Here is a 16,305-nt window from a genome sequence, read left to right on the forward strand (position 1 = left end):
GTCCGATTGATATCCGGCGAGCATTATCGATAACGAGTGGGTCCATTCGGTTCAGGTCGTTTTCGTGTAATATTTCACAACTGTGTTAAATCGTATAATTGTTTCATATTTTATTCGAGTCCCGGTCGTGTTTCGATTAGAGGTTAAAGTTTAAGCTTACTTATTTGATCAAATGCGATAAATGTAATGCTTCTTATACGTTTTCTAAGAATAAAAATGGCTCGTTGTTGACCGCATAAAATATGATGTAAGTATTTCAAAATACCTACAATTTTTTTCGTAATTCAGTGCTTTTTGTTTTTTTTTTTTGTCAGTGACAATAATATAATAATTATATAATAATAACAATACTGATTTCAGTTTTCATGACTGCGACTTGGTAATTTTTATGTCATGAGTTTTGAGACTATTATTTTGTTCTAGACATATCATCATGATGCAGTAGTGACACCGGAACTTATAAACATTACCCATATATCATTATTTAGCCATTGATGCAGTGTCGGTACTCAAGCATCCTTACAAAAATGTTTAGTTTTACAAAAAATAAAATACTGTTACCAGTTCAACTCAAGAAACTCAGCGAACATACATATAAATGTGAGAGCCGAAGTCTCACTGATGTTTATCTGCAGCCTTTTTGGAATTGGCTAGTATTAAAAACACCCATATGGTTGGCACCAAACTTAATTACACTTATTGGACTGGTCGTAAATATTGTTACTACATTGGTGATTATACGTTATAGTCCAGATGCTAATTCTGAAGTAAGTGGAAATTTGTGTTTGATTTAATTTAAATTGATATAGACCTATCATTAAAAAGAAAAAAATATTTTTTTTAATTTATTTTACAAGGTTATTTTTTTTAGAAATAACTCATTACTTTTTAAAGTATTAACTTATCTAACAATTTAAAATTTTTGAAATTTTAACATTTTGTATTAACCTTAATTTTTTTACTTTCATGTTGGTTGATGATATTGTCTCTAGTATTGTTTGAATATTAATACCCTAAAATATTCAATTAATAATGCATTTATAATCTAAAAATACTAAAATAATCAATTTTTTATAATGAAATAGGTAGAATTATTGTTTAATAATTATTTTGTACCAAAAACAAGTTGTACCATCATAAATTGTAAACATGTGAAAAAAAATTATGCGACATTTATATGCACTTGTTTTATCCCGGATTAACACCTTCAAAGGCCTAAGGGCCAATACATGGTTGTAGACCCCACATCAATGAAAACTATCCTTTAAAATTATAAAAATATATAATAAAACAAATTTTTAATCGAGTATTACAGAAATATTAAAAGCATTATTTTTTATTATAACACATATATTTACAATTAAAATTTAGTATTTTTTGTAAGTCTTTTCTTGCTTTTCGTGTTGCGATTGTTTATAAGGTTTTATCAAACCATAAATTTTGTAGAAAAATATTTTCTGTTGACAAAATCATTTTTTTTTTTTTTTTTTTGTATTAAAATTAAAATGCATCAACATATTACATGTTATAACAAGTTAGTTATTAATAACAATTTAGAATTATAAATATAATATAATATATTATATCAGACAAAATCATTAATGATGACAGATTATCTTGTGTTAGTAAAGATTTATTTTTATTTTTATTTCTGGCCAACTTTGAAAATATTTTCTTTGAAATAAAATTAGCAACATGATTGGTAAATTATATTTTTAGAACAATATAAATGTTAGGGAAAATATGTTCTCTTAACCCACTAAATTTAATGAATGGACTGTACATGGGATGTATACAGCTTAAGTGTTTTGATTTTTAACATATGCCTGAAATCTCTTATGTATACTGCTCATGTTAGAAGTATTGTCATTAACTCAAAGATTGATCAAGACAATTTATTATATCAAATCCAGTATTTTTCAGAAATTTGTATTAGATATTAATTATGGACTTTTTATGACTAGTTATTGGTGTTAGATCAAACAATCACTCATACATTTTAGTTGAAATATAATATCTGAGTACTATAGCCATTTAATCAATTTTTTCCAAGGTCTAGGGTAAGGTCCATAATTATGAGTAATATTTTGTCTGTTTAACTTCTTCTACTATAAAGTTAACTAAATTATTTTTCATTAGGCTTACAATTTCATTAAAAATGTATTAAAGTTAGCAAAGACCTCCAATAACCCTAAATAATTTCTATTGTTATTGATTCCAAAAATTTAATGAACTCCTCTTATAACCAGAAACTTAACAGTTTTTATACGTTTAAATATTTGAATTCAATAGTCTCTTTCTACTACTCTCTAATTTGACTACATATTTTTTTATTAACAGATGTTTTTGAATTTAATCATACTAACCATCTTGTTGTAGTACTTTGATGTTTAATACTGTTTTTATGAAGTACAATTTTATTTTATTTTTTCTAATTTTAAAATCCAGTATCTACAAAGCGGCTTTAGCTCTTTTGATTGTCATTTTCAAAAAGCTTGCACATAAAACAATTTATAACACATTGGCTAGGAGAATACATTAACCATTGCTGTTTACATTTCTCTCCATTTTGTAAATTTCATCAAATAGAAGTTTGTGACAGATGCTTTAAATGATCATTTTCTAATAAATAAAAATAAAAAACAATAATAATATAATTAATTTTAATGATAAAGAAATAGTAACCATAATTAATATAATAATTTATATTTTAAACTAATACAATATTTATTAAACTTTTCTATATTCATCTTTCTTTCTAGTTGACTTTTTAAATAAACAGTTATCATTTTGAAAAAAATCTGGTCCTTATTCAATACAATATGTTATAAGGTTGTTGTCAATTGTACTTGTTCTGTAAAAGGAATCCTTGCAGTGCATTTTATGTAACACTGCTGAATGGGCCAATACATACTTAGCATTATTTATTTCAGAACTTTGAGATACATATATAAATTAAATTAGCATGTTAATTTAGTAATACTATAATAGTTAACAATTTTCAAAATTTATGAGTATTTCTATTCAATAGGTAATATCTTTGTAAGTTCAGTCACAATACTTATAAATTAAGTTTAAATTTATAATTTCATTTAAAATGTATTTACTTTTTTCATAAAATTCAAAATTTATGTTAAAAATGTAATGTAAAATTCCCTTTATATTGATTATTTGTTTAATTATGCAATTACTCAAATTTCTTATATTATTATATAATCTTACTAAAAATTAAAATTTGTTATGTATTTTATTATTTGTACAAGTGCCATGAATATGTTGTTGTTATTATCAATGTAAATCACTGATGGCTTAATTAGTAAATATGTTATATTATTTATTTTAAAATTTTGGGATACATTTATAAAATACATAAGCATGTTTATTTAGTAATAGTTTAAAAGATAACAATTTTCAAATCATGTAAACATTTCTATTGAATAATATTTTTATTAATCACAGTAATTATATTATATATATTATATATATTACCGATGATATGCCTTTTCCCCTTAATCTAGGTTTGCAATTGGAAAAATACAAATGCATTGAAACTTAGCTATTAGTTTTTTATAATCATTTTACCAACAAAATAAGAGTAAAAGAGGAAGATTCATGTTTGAATATATTTTAAATTTTGATTAAAATGCATATCAAAATATCAGTTATATAATTTATTAATTAATATTTCTATATAATCTAAGTACAAATTATTGTTGACTTTAGTAAATGTCAACAATAATTTGAAAAAAAATAAAAGCAGCAATTTCAATTAGTTTAATGAAAAGTTTTATATACCTATTTTAGTATTAACTATCTAGTTTTTATAATTTATATCAAGTTTTTTTTTTAACTATTATTTGAAGATAAATGTATTTCAGTTAATTATGTTCTATGTATGAACAGTTAAGTTTTAATGACATAAGTAATAAGATTCAAATACAGCAGGGATATTTTATATTATTCATAGGATTTTATTTTCAAAAAATAATTGGACTGTTGTTTGTAAGTAATTGTTAGAGAAATATGTTACTTTTGTACTGCCTTAAAATTTATTATACTGATTAGTAACTTATCATTTATTCTAGAATCTAAAATTTTTTGTTTAGTACTAAATATATTTTCCTAAAACGCTTATAACTTGCATAATTATTAATTATAAAAACATTCAATTGAAATAAAAATTCAACGTTTTAAAAGTATATAAATTTTGCTTATACAATTAGCAGTTTAAAATCATGAGGGTACCCCTACAATTGTCTGTCCATAAAATAATTTCCATATGTATATGACATATTATATCATCCAATAATAATTCTATTTACACAGTGTTGTTTATCATTAAAAATAATTGATTATAATATAATGTGTTTCATAAAAAATGTAGTTTTTGTTATAAATCAATTTTATTTTATAAGAAATACATTATAAATGATCAATATATATATATATATATTGTTTCACTACGAGTTGAGGTTTAAGTGTGATCACAATATTGTACATATCACCCCCTCTAATCAGTTTAGATCCTAAATAAGATTATATTGCTTGTTAACTTGTAATTTTTATGTACATTTCATAAGAACAGCGAAATTGAATTTAAATATAATATAGTCGATTCTGCTTTATGGGACACATTAGTTGCATGTTATTTTGTCCCAATAATTCAAAATACAAAAAAGAAAATATTATACATTTTTAACATATTTTGTCTATTAAAAATTACATACAATTATAGAAATTATTTAATAATACAAAAAGAAAAAAACATGATATTATAACCTAATTATTTATGAAAATACATACATATAAAATATATAGACATATTTTTTTATTTTTTTATTATGTATTGTATCTTATTTAAAAAAAATTATGAATATTATTTTGTGTTTTACGTTTTATTGACTGATATTCGATAAAAATGTTCCAATTATCAGGATTTGTGGCCCAGATAAGCGGAGAATGTTTACTCTACAAGTATACATTTGTTTTCATAATTAAAGAATTGTCCCTATTAAGTGGTTGTCCTTATTAACCAGTATCTTCATTAAGTGGAATCAACTGTAATTTAAATTAAATAAGTTTTTTTAGTTATTTTATTGAAAATAATATTCATATTTTTCAATTTTCCGATTAATACTTATTTAATAATAGTAATGTTTTAGAATTTAGATTATAATTATTGTTGTATCTATGTAGGTATAAAAATTTTATAGATTTCAATTTTCTACAATTATATTAACTTTTTCTAAGGTAATACCATTTAAATTTAACTTTAAATTTTGATTTTAATTATTTGTTACTCAATATTCCCTGCATTTTAATAAATTATAAAATTTCTTGATAATCATTTCAAAGTTTAGGTTTGAAATGTTTGAATTGTAATAAACAAATTCATTTGTTAATATACAATTAAATGTCATGAAGTATGTTATTAATTTATGTTAAAAATGTAAATCATAAATCAAATTATAATCAATTATACAAATTAATCTTTGAGTTGTAGATAACCTAATTTTTTTAAATTACAATGAATTTTGTATTTGATTAAAAAAAAAAAAAAAATTAAAGTATTTCAAATGAAGAAAATGATTTCAATATAAATGTTAATTGTTTTAAATATAAAATAAACAATTTAAAATGAAAACAAATTTTAAATATATTATATGAAACATATATATATATATATATGTAAAATTAATAAAGATATTGATTTTATATATTCTAATGGTTTGATTTTTATATCATTATTTATTAGAACTAATAACTAAAGTATGGAAAATTTAATTATACCACAATAGTATTATAAAATTTGACATGTATTTTTCTTAAATGAACTTTTATATTTTATATTTATGTACAAGTTATACAAACTACAAAGATAATTTATACATCTTTGATTTAAAAATTATTAAACTGAACATATTTTTTATTTAATTGCTATACAGTTTTTATTATTTTTAGAATTACAATAATTATTAATTAAGTTTATATTATAATAAATTATTTAACTTGATTTACTTATTTCTTTTCTTATTTTTTTTTTTATAAAATTTAAATTATATATTGATGCCGTTATTTCATAAATTCTAGTTGTATAGTAGCATAACTTCAAATTTTAATCTCCTATGGATATGATTTAACAATTTTATTCCATAACTAGTTATCCGCATTCCTCATATACTCAGTTGTTAATTAAAATGACACCTCCTATGCAATTCATATATTGTTCAATTAATTTTATAATACTCATTCATTTTTTTCAACTCGGGATTCTTATTATATTTGTATAACCGTCTCGTACATTCCGTTGCCAATAAAAAAATGTAACCTCATATTTAAGACTTAAAATTTATTACATCATTCATTGACATTGTAGACATTGTCAGCCCTCAATTTACTGCGTCAAATTTCTCTTCCGCATTATTTATTTTGGCTTAGCCTTCTTTTTGACTTTTATTTTTATGTGGCTCTTAAAAATTTTAGTGTGGTGTTATATAGCCTATAATTTTTTTCAAAAATTGGCTATCAAATGCAAAAAGAATTTTTCTTACTTGACTGGTAGTTTCAGAGATAGCGCGTGCAAACAAACTCTTTAGCTTTATTGTATTTGTATTGATTATAAGATATTTTATTAGTAAAAAAATATATTTTATTAAACTATTACGATTATTATTAAATGTTTTACAAAAAGAACTATTAATGTCTAATCATTGATAATAATACTACGCAAGCTACATAATTTGTAGACAATGTCCTTAAAATTAGAATTAATTTAATATTTAAAAAAAAAAGATATATTATAACTATATTGCAACAATATATCATAAATCAACATATATCAACAATTGTTGATTCTTTACATAAATATTTAAACTAAAATTTCAGTAATTTTTTTTATTAACTTTTTTCATTTTTGTTGTAACTTGTACAATTTTTAGTATACTATAGTTACATAATTGCTGAATGAGTATTTTTGATTTTACTCTTGAATAGAAAAAGTCACATACTAATGACACTTTTGAGTTTGGTTAAAAGGTAATGTAAGATGGTCAATTATTTTTAGTTTTTTGTGAAAATTGATGGACATTAATTTGAAAAAAAAATATCCTGCTAGGATATTTGAGTGGTTTAATAATGAGTTATGGACACATGTGTAGGATTTAATATTCTAGTATTAATTTTAGATTTGAGTTAGTATTTGTTTTAAAATGTAAATTAATGTATTTAATATTAAATGAAAAATTTTGTTTTGAGTAATGTATTTTTATTTCTGTCTTAATTTAAATGTCTTATTCTTTAAAATTTTCAGATTCCTAGATGGGCAAGTTTTTTGTGTGGTTTTGGCTTATTTGTTTACCAGAGTTTAGATGCTATTGACGGTAAACAAGCTCGAAGAACTGGTTCTTCTTCACCTCTAGGAGAATTATTTGACCATGGCTGTGATTCTATTTCTACTGGTAAAATAAATTTAAATGTAATTTTAGATCCATATTAATAATTTTTATTGCAGTTTTCATTACATTGTCAGTCTGTGTGTCAGTAAAACTAGGAGAATACCCATCATGGATGTTTTTGCAAAGCTTTTTTGCTGTTGGCTTATTTTATTTGGCTCATTGGCAGACTTATGTTTCTGGTATGTTTAAATTTTTCAAAAAATTTAAGAATTTCTAAATAAATAATATATTTATAATTTGTTACTATTTTTTACTTATTATTTAGGTACATTACGTTTCGGTAAATTTGATGTCACAGAAACACAACTATCTATTATATTTCTTCATTTAATGTCTGCTGTTTTTGGTACAGGTATTTGGGATTATGAAGTAAGTACCAAATATTATCACAGTGAGTAATATATTAAACAAGATGTGCACTTATACAGGAAAAAAATATTTTCAAAGTTTATAATTAAGTAAATTAGTAAATTAATTTAATAATTTTTTAAATGTTTAAATAACAGTTCATAATTATAGAATTATTGAATTATTATATGTTAATATCAGTCAGTGTTGCATTTACGAAGGGTGCTGTGGATATCATGTAAAAATACATTGCGATTATGTCAGCGCACTATTTGTCTTCTCTCTTTGGCCCACATAGAACATAGTAAATTTGTATTAAGAGGACGTCGTACCCGCATATGTTGTCTCCGTCTTACAAATGCGTATCATGGCAAATAGTACTCTCAGAAGATCACGTTTAGCTCCTTCAGCTTGAAAATTAGAATGAATTGACCTCTTTTGAAATTTAAAAGTGAGATTATTATCTAGGGCATCTCATAGGCTTTTTATTATATTTTAATTTTAAAACGAGTTATGTGTGTTTTAAGACGTGCAAACAATTTACAATTTTAAAATACTCATAACTTGCTTTAAAATTAAAATATAATAAAAAGCCTATGAGATGCCCTAGATAATAATCTCACTTTTAAATTTCAAAAGAGGTCAATTCATTCTAATTTTCAAGCTGAAGGAGCTAAACGTGATCTTCTGAGAGTACTATTTGCCATGTTACGCATTTGTAAGACGGAGACAACATATGCGGGTACGACGTCTTCTTAAGTAAAACCGACCTTGTATTATTGTTAAAGTATAAGTAAATTAATTGAAACAAAGTATTTAAAGATAAAAATTAAGAAAATTATTTATGTTTTTTTAGTTGGGTTTTATTTGATATTTTAATTTCTATGTTAATTATAATTTATAAGTGTATAAGATGATAAAATTTAAAATGCTAATATCTCACTTTAAAATTGAAATATTGTAAACAGAACTGACGTTAAAATACAGATCGTGTTCTTGATATTAAATTTGATAATAGTTAATTTTATTCTGATATACTAAAACTAACTATAGAAGGATAGTTCTTCTTAATAACAATTTGCTATGTTGTGTATAAACCAGAGAAAAAACAAATAGTATACTGACATATTTTTAATTCATACCAGATGCCATATGATCAATTTGATTTTAAATATATTATAATATTAGTATGGTTAAATCTACTGAAATTGTAGTTATAGTTCAACTGTGTTAAATTTACTTTTATTACCTATAAGGCATGCATTTTATGCAATAAAAAAGTTGAAATATATTAGTGGTTATTGTTTAATTTTTGCAAAAATATATGTTAAAAACAAAATATTCAATTTCGAAATTTAATTTAAATTTATTTTTATTTTTTTATATAAATGAGAAAAATATTAACAGAAAAAAATCAAAAAATCTCAAATATGAGTCCAACTTCCAACTAGTTACTTGAGTAAGAAATTAGTAAAATGTTTACTTATTTATTACGGTTTATGACAGGTTAAACATATTTCCTAGAGATTAATGATTATCTCCAATATGTATGTGAATAGATAAATATAAAAATAGGAAACATTTAAGAAAATATACTTTTAAATAATATGTGAGATGTATAAAATGAATGCATTTTATTTTATTTATGTTTTTATGAAGTGTGCTAATTTTTAATTATAGCTCAGAAATTAACATAAAAAATGTGCAAATATTAATTATGTATGTATATAAATGAGCTACATAAAATATGCTTGCACTGTCACGGATAAATACTTAATGCAGCACTGGTATCAGAGTTTCTTTTAATATCACTAAAAAGAAATATATTTTTTTAATCTTATATTATATTGTGTTGTTTTAATAGTTGTCAATATTTTTAGATTATATGTGTACGTAACTAGTTTAATAATATTACTTTTTGTAGTAGTTATATGCTATGTTTTTTTTGTTTAGTAATATTAAGAATTTTTTTTTCTTGATATAATATAATAATATTTTATGTATTTTTTTATTTTTAGATTCCTTTTTTCAATGTCAAGCTTAAGTTTATATTACTGCTTACGACATTAATTATATCATTAGTTTTAGCCAAATCAAATTTATCTGTTATACTTACTGGTGGTATTGGAAAAAATGGATCTTCAGTAGCTGTAAGTTAAATAATTATTTAAAACTTAAATACATTTTCATTATTTATTTATTTTAGGGTACCAGTGTTTTGTCTCCTGCTATTCCTCTTATGTTAGTGATTCTTCCTGGATATATTATTAGCTGCAAGAGTACTGAAAATATTTATGAAACTCATCCTGTACTTTATATTATGGCGTTTGGTTTAGTTACTGCTAAAATAACAAATAAACTTGTGGTAAATAAGCTTTATTCAATATAAAATTTTATTATACACTTTAATTTTGTCTTCTGTTATTAGATTGCTCATATGACTAAAAGTCCAATAGAATATATTGATTCCACGCTTATAGGCCCAGCTATGTTATTTTTAAATCAATATTTTGATTCTATTTTGCCAGAATACTACGTATTATGTGTTTGCATGGTAATAATTTAAAATATTCTACTTTTTCTGTTAAATATTGATGTTAATTATTAATTTATAATTATAGGCATGGACTATTATCGATCTAGCAGTATATTCAATGTTTGTTTGCAAAGAAATATGTGATCATTTACGAGTTTATTTATTTTATATAACTACTACTACATCAATTGCAAAATCTGGCGCATCTTTTAAAATTACTGGTACAAATAACAAAAATGGTGGCAACAATTCAAGTGGCTCGTATCAACAGTTTAAATATCCATCTACATTTACTAGTTTTATATATCCATCAAAAACGAAAACAAAATAATAACATTTAAGTTAATTGTAGTCTTAATCATTGTTAATCTCATCGTCGATAATAAGCAGTCAATATTATAAGTATTGAAGTGTTTGTTTATATTATATTGGTTATTTTTTTTTTTTTTTGTGTAATTATATTTGTTATTATATTTATTTGTACCAAGTTCACGGCTGATGCAATCATATGTATATTAGGTGAATTGAATACCTACTGTTGCCAAATTGTACATGAATATATTAACAATGACTGTTATTTTATGTGAAATGTAGTCTTTGCCTTACAATATTTAATTTAAGTGGTTACATTGAGTAGATAATGGGATAGGACTTAAGATTAAAATGTAATTAATATTGGTTATAAAACATTATTTAAAACAATATTGTGAACTTTGTATTGAAATGTTAAATTTCCATGTTTATATTTAGAATTTTACATCGAGTGAAAGTTCACTATTACTTATAAGTCTAAAGAACAACATTTTTTAGTGCTTAATCAAAAATGTTATTACGTCTAATATAATTTCAAAATTAAAATGTTTTTACTTAAAATTGTAATTCAATTGTATAAACGGTATATAAATACAATTTTACTTTACAATCCTAATTTGAAGTTTTATTTTTTAATGAATTAAATCAAAGACTTTTTATAATGTGACCATCCATCATGTAAAGTTTTTAGTTTCCATTGTTAATTTTTTCAATTGTATAAACTTATTATTGAACTTCAATATTTTATCATTAGATAAAGATGCATGTGACTAGTATTGTTCTCATCCATTCAAATAGAAACTTATTTCATAGTTGTAAATATTTAAATTAAAAAAATTAATTTTAAAAGTAATCACAATTGTTAAGGACTACGTATGTTTATATTATAATAAATAATATTATTACATTAAGCTTTCTAAGTTTTATCTAATAAACTTTTATTGACTGCTGGTTGCATAGAATAATAAGTATTAACTTAAAATTAGTATAGTCGAACTTGGTTATCTCGAACTTTTTTAACTCAAAATAGTCAATACCTCTAACTTTTTCTCCGTTCCCTAGAATTTCCTATTTAAACAATATAAAAAATCTTGTTTAACTTAAATATTTTTGTGGATATCTCAAAGTTTTGAGTTGTATTAATATTATAAAATTGTGAAATTTCCCTCGTGTACCTATGTTTATTTTTAATATCAAAATTAAGGTCATAACTCATTAGTGTTATTGTTATCGATAAATGGTTTAAAATAATTCATTACAAACGGCATTATCAACAAAAAAACTCAAACAAAAACAAATACCTTTTTGAATTAATTTTCTAACCTCATTTTTATTTATACGTAGATACATTCCTCTTTAAAATTTATTTATATAAATGCACAGTAAATATTTTTTATTACATTACTTTATTCATAATAAATATATAGGGATTAATATATTTTGTACTGTTTAAAAAAATTTCAATTTGGATAACTCGAACTTTATTCCAGTCCTTTCAACTTCGAGTGAACCAAGTTCGACTATACTACACATTTTATATAACTTCAACTTTCTCAATATGTGATAAATGAAGGGATCATTCTAAGGATTTTGTTTGACGGTTTTTTGTCAGACTTAAGAAATTTCACAGACTTAAAACTGTTAGAAATAACCAAGACACTGTAGATAGTTGTAATATCATTTGCTACCTTTATTATGGTTAAAAGTTGGTTGTTACAACACTTAACAATTTTAATAACAGTTCAAGTTTTACATTGTACTATTATTGTTATAAAATTTTTATAAATAAATGCAGTATATTTTAATTGAAAATAATTGATATTCATATTTTTGAACGATGAAATAAATTATTATTGGGTACACTGCAAATATTTGTTTTAATTGAACTATACACGAATCCTAAACTTTGATATGACTCATTGAACTTAAAAATTTTGTTCAATATCTTAAACGTAAAATGTAGTAGGGAGTAGAGGAACCTACAACAATAATTGTATTAAACAATGCATATGTATTTTATTTGATAAAATTAACACCATATTAAACACATGTTATATCTTTATGTATAACATTTTAACAAAGACAATTTTAAAACAAAATTTGATACAACTAAACATTATTATAATGCCCTAAATAGATGCATGTACCTACAATTATCAATATATATATATAATATATATATGTTCATAACATGGTTGCTCAATTGTTAAGTATTTGCAAGAAATTAACAGTTGCATAAGTTTAAGAAAATATAACTAATCTGTTATTAGGTAAATTTTTCTTTACCTAATATCATTATGATTATAATAATAAATAATAATTTAATAATGATTATAAACATTTTCATCCTATAAATTTTAAAAGAAACATGTTATGTAGTAAAGTTATAAATAATCTAAATAAATCTAATTAAAAAATGGTGTTACGAAAGTTATTTAGCCATTTAAACATGAATAGCTGTTGAACATGAAAACTATATAATAATAAACAAATAGAGATTTCTACTTAATTCTAAATACCATTTTTCCTTGTTTACATATTTAGGTATATTAAACACCTGTAATAATGTCCTGAGACATTAACATCTGTTTTCACTTGATTCGGCCGAGTATGTTGACAATTTCCGCTGTGTTTTGTCTTTATGAGTTTGGCTAATTGTCTGTTTATGACCAGCAGCAATATATGAAAACACACATAGTACTGCATAACAAATTTGCCCAGCCTTAAACAAACAAAAATGATAAGGTAGTTGTGTATATACTATAAAACGTATTTGTCTTAAGAATTACAGCTGATTCGATGCACTTCAAAGCAATTCAATGCATCAATTAAACTACTTTTACTTAATTGCATTTTTTACATAAGAATATATGTATATATTGTTACATATATATATAGAACCTATACTCTCATTTTCTCAGCCAATTTGACATTTTTTTTTTTAACTTCTATTGTAACTGTTTGGAGGAATACGAGAATTTAAGGAATTTTATACTGTGAAAATAAAACTTGTTATTAAAATTGTTGGTTATATTTCAACATAAATTTGCATTGTTTGTTTAAGTAATTCATAGATCGATAGGTATAAGATACATTTTAATTATTCATATAAACATGTATTCCAAATTTTAATAAAAATAGAATTTTAAACCTTTGTGAAATGAAGTATAGTTATTAATTTGATAAAAAATATTCATTTTTTTGTATTATTAACTTGTATGTGTTGTATGTAATATGTATTTCTATTTTAAAATAATTAATTAATAATTGGTAGGTTATTCAAATTGACTGAGAAAATGAACAAAAGGTAGCACTTAGTGAAATAAATCACTCTATATTGAAGTAGGTACATAATAAAATAATATAATAAAAGGTATATGAAAAAAACAAAAAACAAAACAAAACCTTAATGTGGGAGTGACAAACAAGAACATTCCAGTTTATATTATAATAATAATTTAGCTCTTCGTGACTTTCATTGTTCTCAGCATCAATGTTTGCGTATATACAATAGATATGATGCGGTGCAAAGACAATAACATTTCGCTAGCCTAAAACAACATAATGTTATCTATAAAAAAATAGTACGTTGTCAAATAAATACCATCGACAATTATAAATACATTTTACATAACAAAAATAATTTATTGGAAACATACTCAAAAGCAATTTTTTTCATGCAGATGTAGTTGATCCATATTGGAATAAGTTAATTTATTTTGATTATGATTAAACTTAATAGTATATTATAATAATGTTGTTTTACATTTTAAATGTATGCCATAGAATAGATACCTATAGCTTATAAGTAGGTAATATGAATATGTAGGTATAGGCGCATGATAAGTCTTCATGGTTGGGGTGGTACTTAGAGGAAAGGAAGTTTAGGGGTATTTATAGATTAGCCCTTAAACATTCTTTAAATCCTTTAAATTAAAAATAATTTTTAAAAAAGCTCAATAAAATTAATCAGAATTATATTATTATATGATTTTTTATGAAATTGAATCCTGACAAATGGTATTCAACAATTTTGATTTTACTTTTTTATTTCAAATTTTAAAAAGCTTAGGTATCCATTAGATAAACGACTTATTGTTAATGGTAAGTATTGAAATAATAATTTCAATAAAATTAGAGTACATAGATTGTCTATTAAAACCTGAAAAGTCCTCGTAGTTATTGTTATTTTATATTATAATACACTCACACCAACTTAAAAATGAAAAATAATATATCATTGCAGAAAATCTTTCAGAAAAGCATCTCGTGCACTTTTTTCTATTGGAATATGTAGGTATCTATAACGCGATCCATACCTACTTATTCTGCACTATTACAGTATTAGTGTATTAACTTAATTTATTATATACGTATATCTATTATATAGGTAAGTACTTTTGCAAAGGTGGGAAAGTTAATTAAAATAATTAATTCAAGTTAAGTTAAGTCAAAAGAACACAATATCGGTAAGTTAGAAGTTAATCGTTAACAAATTATAAATTTAACTTGATAAGTTAAAATTTAACACGAAAAAAATATTAACTTAATTCAATTTAAAAAAAAAGTTAATTAATTTTTTTAAAAATTAGTTTGTAAATCACATAAAGAGTGATTATGTCTTTCTATTTACTTAATTATAAAAAAACAATTTTATTGAACTTTTATCATAATGTTCATTGTAAATATCCTTTTACTTTACATGATGTGTTATTTATTAATTTAAATTAAAAATATCTCAAATTAATAATTTAACAAATATTATTTTTTTAATATAATATAGCAACTGAAGGTCATATAATATAACATTAGAATAACGATTTATAATTTTATTAAAAAAGTTTCTAATATCAACAGCAAAAAGCTAAGTTATTTCAACTTTTAGTTAAAGTTAAAAAAAATGCCCACCTTTGTAGTTATGTATATAAAATATATACGTTTTAAAATATTAATTAGTTATGAACAATATGACTTTTAAATTGTATACATGAAAATATAAAGTGAATGCTTTTAAATTCAATTTATTTTATTTAATTACTATTTATACATTAGTAAAGCTTATTTACGTTGCATTACGTTTAAGTAGAAATTTAAATTACCAACTGATAAACATTTTTTTTTCTTAACATGTCTTTACGACTAATCAAAAATTGTTGTTATAGAGTACTTTTATATTTGGTCTTTATGTTTCAAAAATAAAAGAAAAATTCGCTTAGTATTTTAAATTTTTGAGAAAAATCAAAAAATAAATTTTTATCTCGTTCATGGAATTAAAAATGTTAACCTTTTTTAGTTTATTGTGATAAAATAACACACGTTTGAATTGAGTAATTAAAATATTAATAACTAGTAGTTCAATTCTAATTAAGGTTTTTATTAATTTATTATGATTAATGATTTAATACATAAACATGCTAAATAGTGTAAGATACCTATTCCAGTGTAGGTATTACTAATTGAGATAATATTTATCAAAAAAAAGAAAAAGAAAAAGGTTGTAGATAGGTACCTAAGTACAATAGAAGTTTGTTGTAGGTGTTTACTGTTTATATATAAAGAATTAATACAACTACAATGCTTACTGAGATTATTTTAAACAAAATACTTTTAATGAAAAAGTGATGTATAGTGGATGTCAGATGTCCTTAAATTTTA

General features: G+C 22.7%; 2 protein-coding genes across 7 annotated transcripts in view; one reads left to right on the forward strand and one right to left on the reverse strand.

Annotated features, from left to right (window-relative positions):
* LOC112600408 (cholinephosphotransferase 1) lies at nt 1-11,166 on the forward strand. Its single transcript, XM_025347603.1, has 9 exons — nt 1-247; nt 424-767; nt 7,310-7,457; nt 7,511-7,633; nt 7,720-7,823; nt 9,821-9,952; nt 10,009-10,167; nt 10,231-10,356; nt 10,424-11,166. The coding sequence occupies exons 2-9, from the start codon at nt 495-497 to the stop codon at nt 10,667-10,669; spliced, it is 1,311 nt and encodes a 436-aa protein (XP_025203388.1). The 5' UTR covers nt 1-247; nt 424-494; the 3' UTR covers nt 10,670-11,166.
* A 1,833-nt stretch (nt 11,167-12,999) lies between these two features.
* The window catches only part of LOC112600409 (MAP kinase-activating death domain protein-like), a 41,203-nt gene continuing 37,897 nt past the window's right edge, over nt 13,000-16,305 (reverse strand). For 4 of the 6 annotated variants that reach the window (XM_025347608.1, XM_025347607.1, XM_025347604.1 and 1 more), the window contains one exon: nt 13,000-13,372. In XM_025347608.1, the coding sequence (XP_025203393.1) occupies nt 13,229-13,372 (144 nt within the window). In that variant the 3' untranslated portion in view covers nt 13,000-13,228. Of the gene's footprint in view, nt 13,373-14,055; nt 14,202-16,305 lie in introns of all 6 variants that reach the window. The other 2 variants (XR_003115000.1, XR_003114999.1) reach the window with 1 other exon arrangement.

This window comes from Melanaphis sacchari, unplaced genomic scaffold, assembly GCF_002803265.2.
Source record: "Melanaphis sacchari strain LSU unplaced genomic scaffold, SCAv2.0 Contig64_pilon_pilon, whole genome shotgun sequence".
Lineage (NCBI taxonomy): Eukaryota > Metazoa > Arthropoda > Insecta > Hemiptera > Aphididae > Melanaphis > Melanaphis sacchari.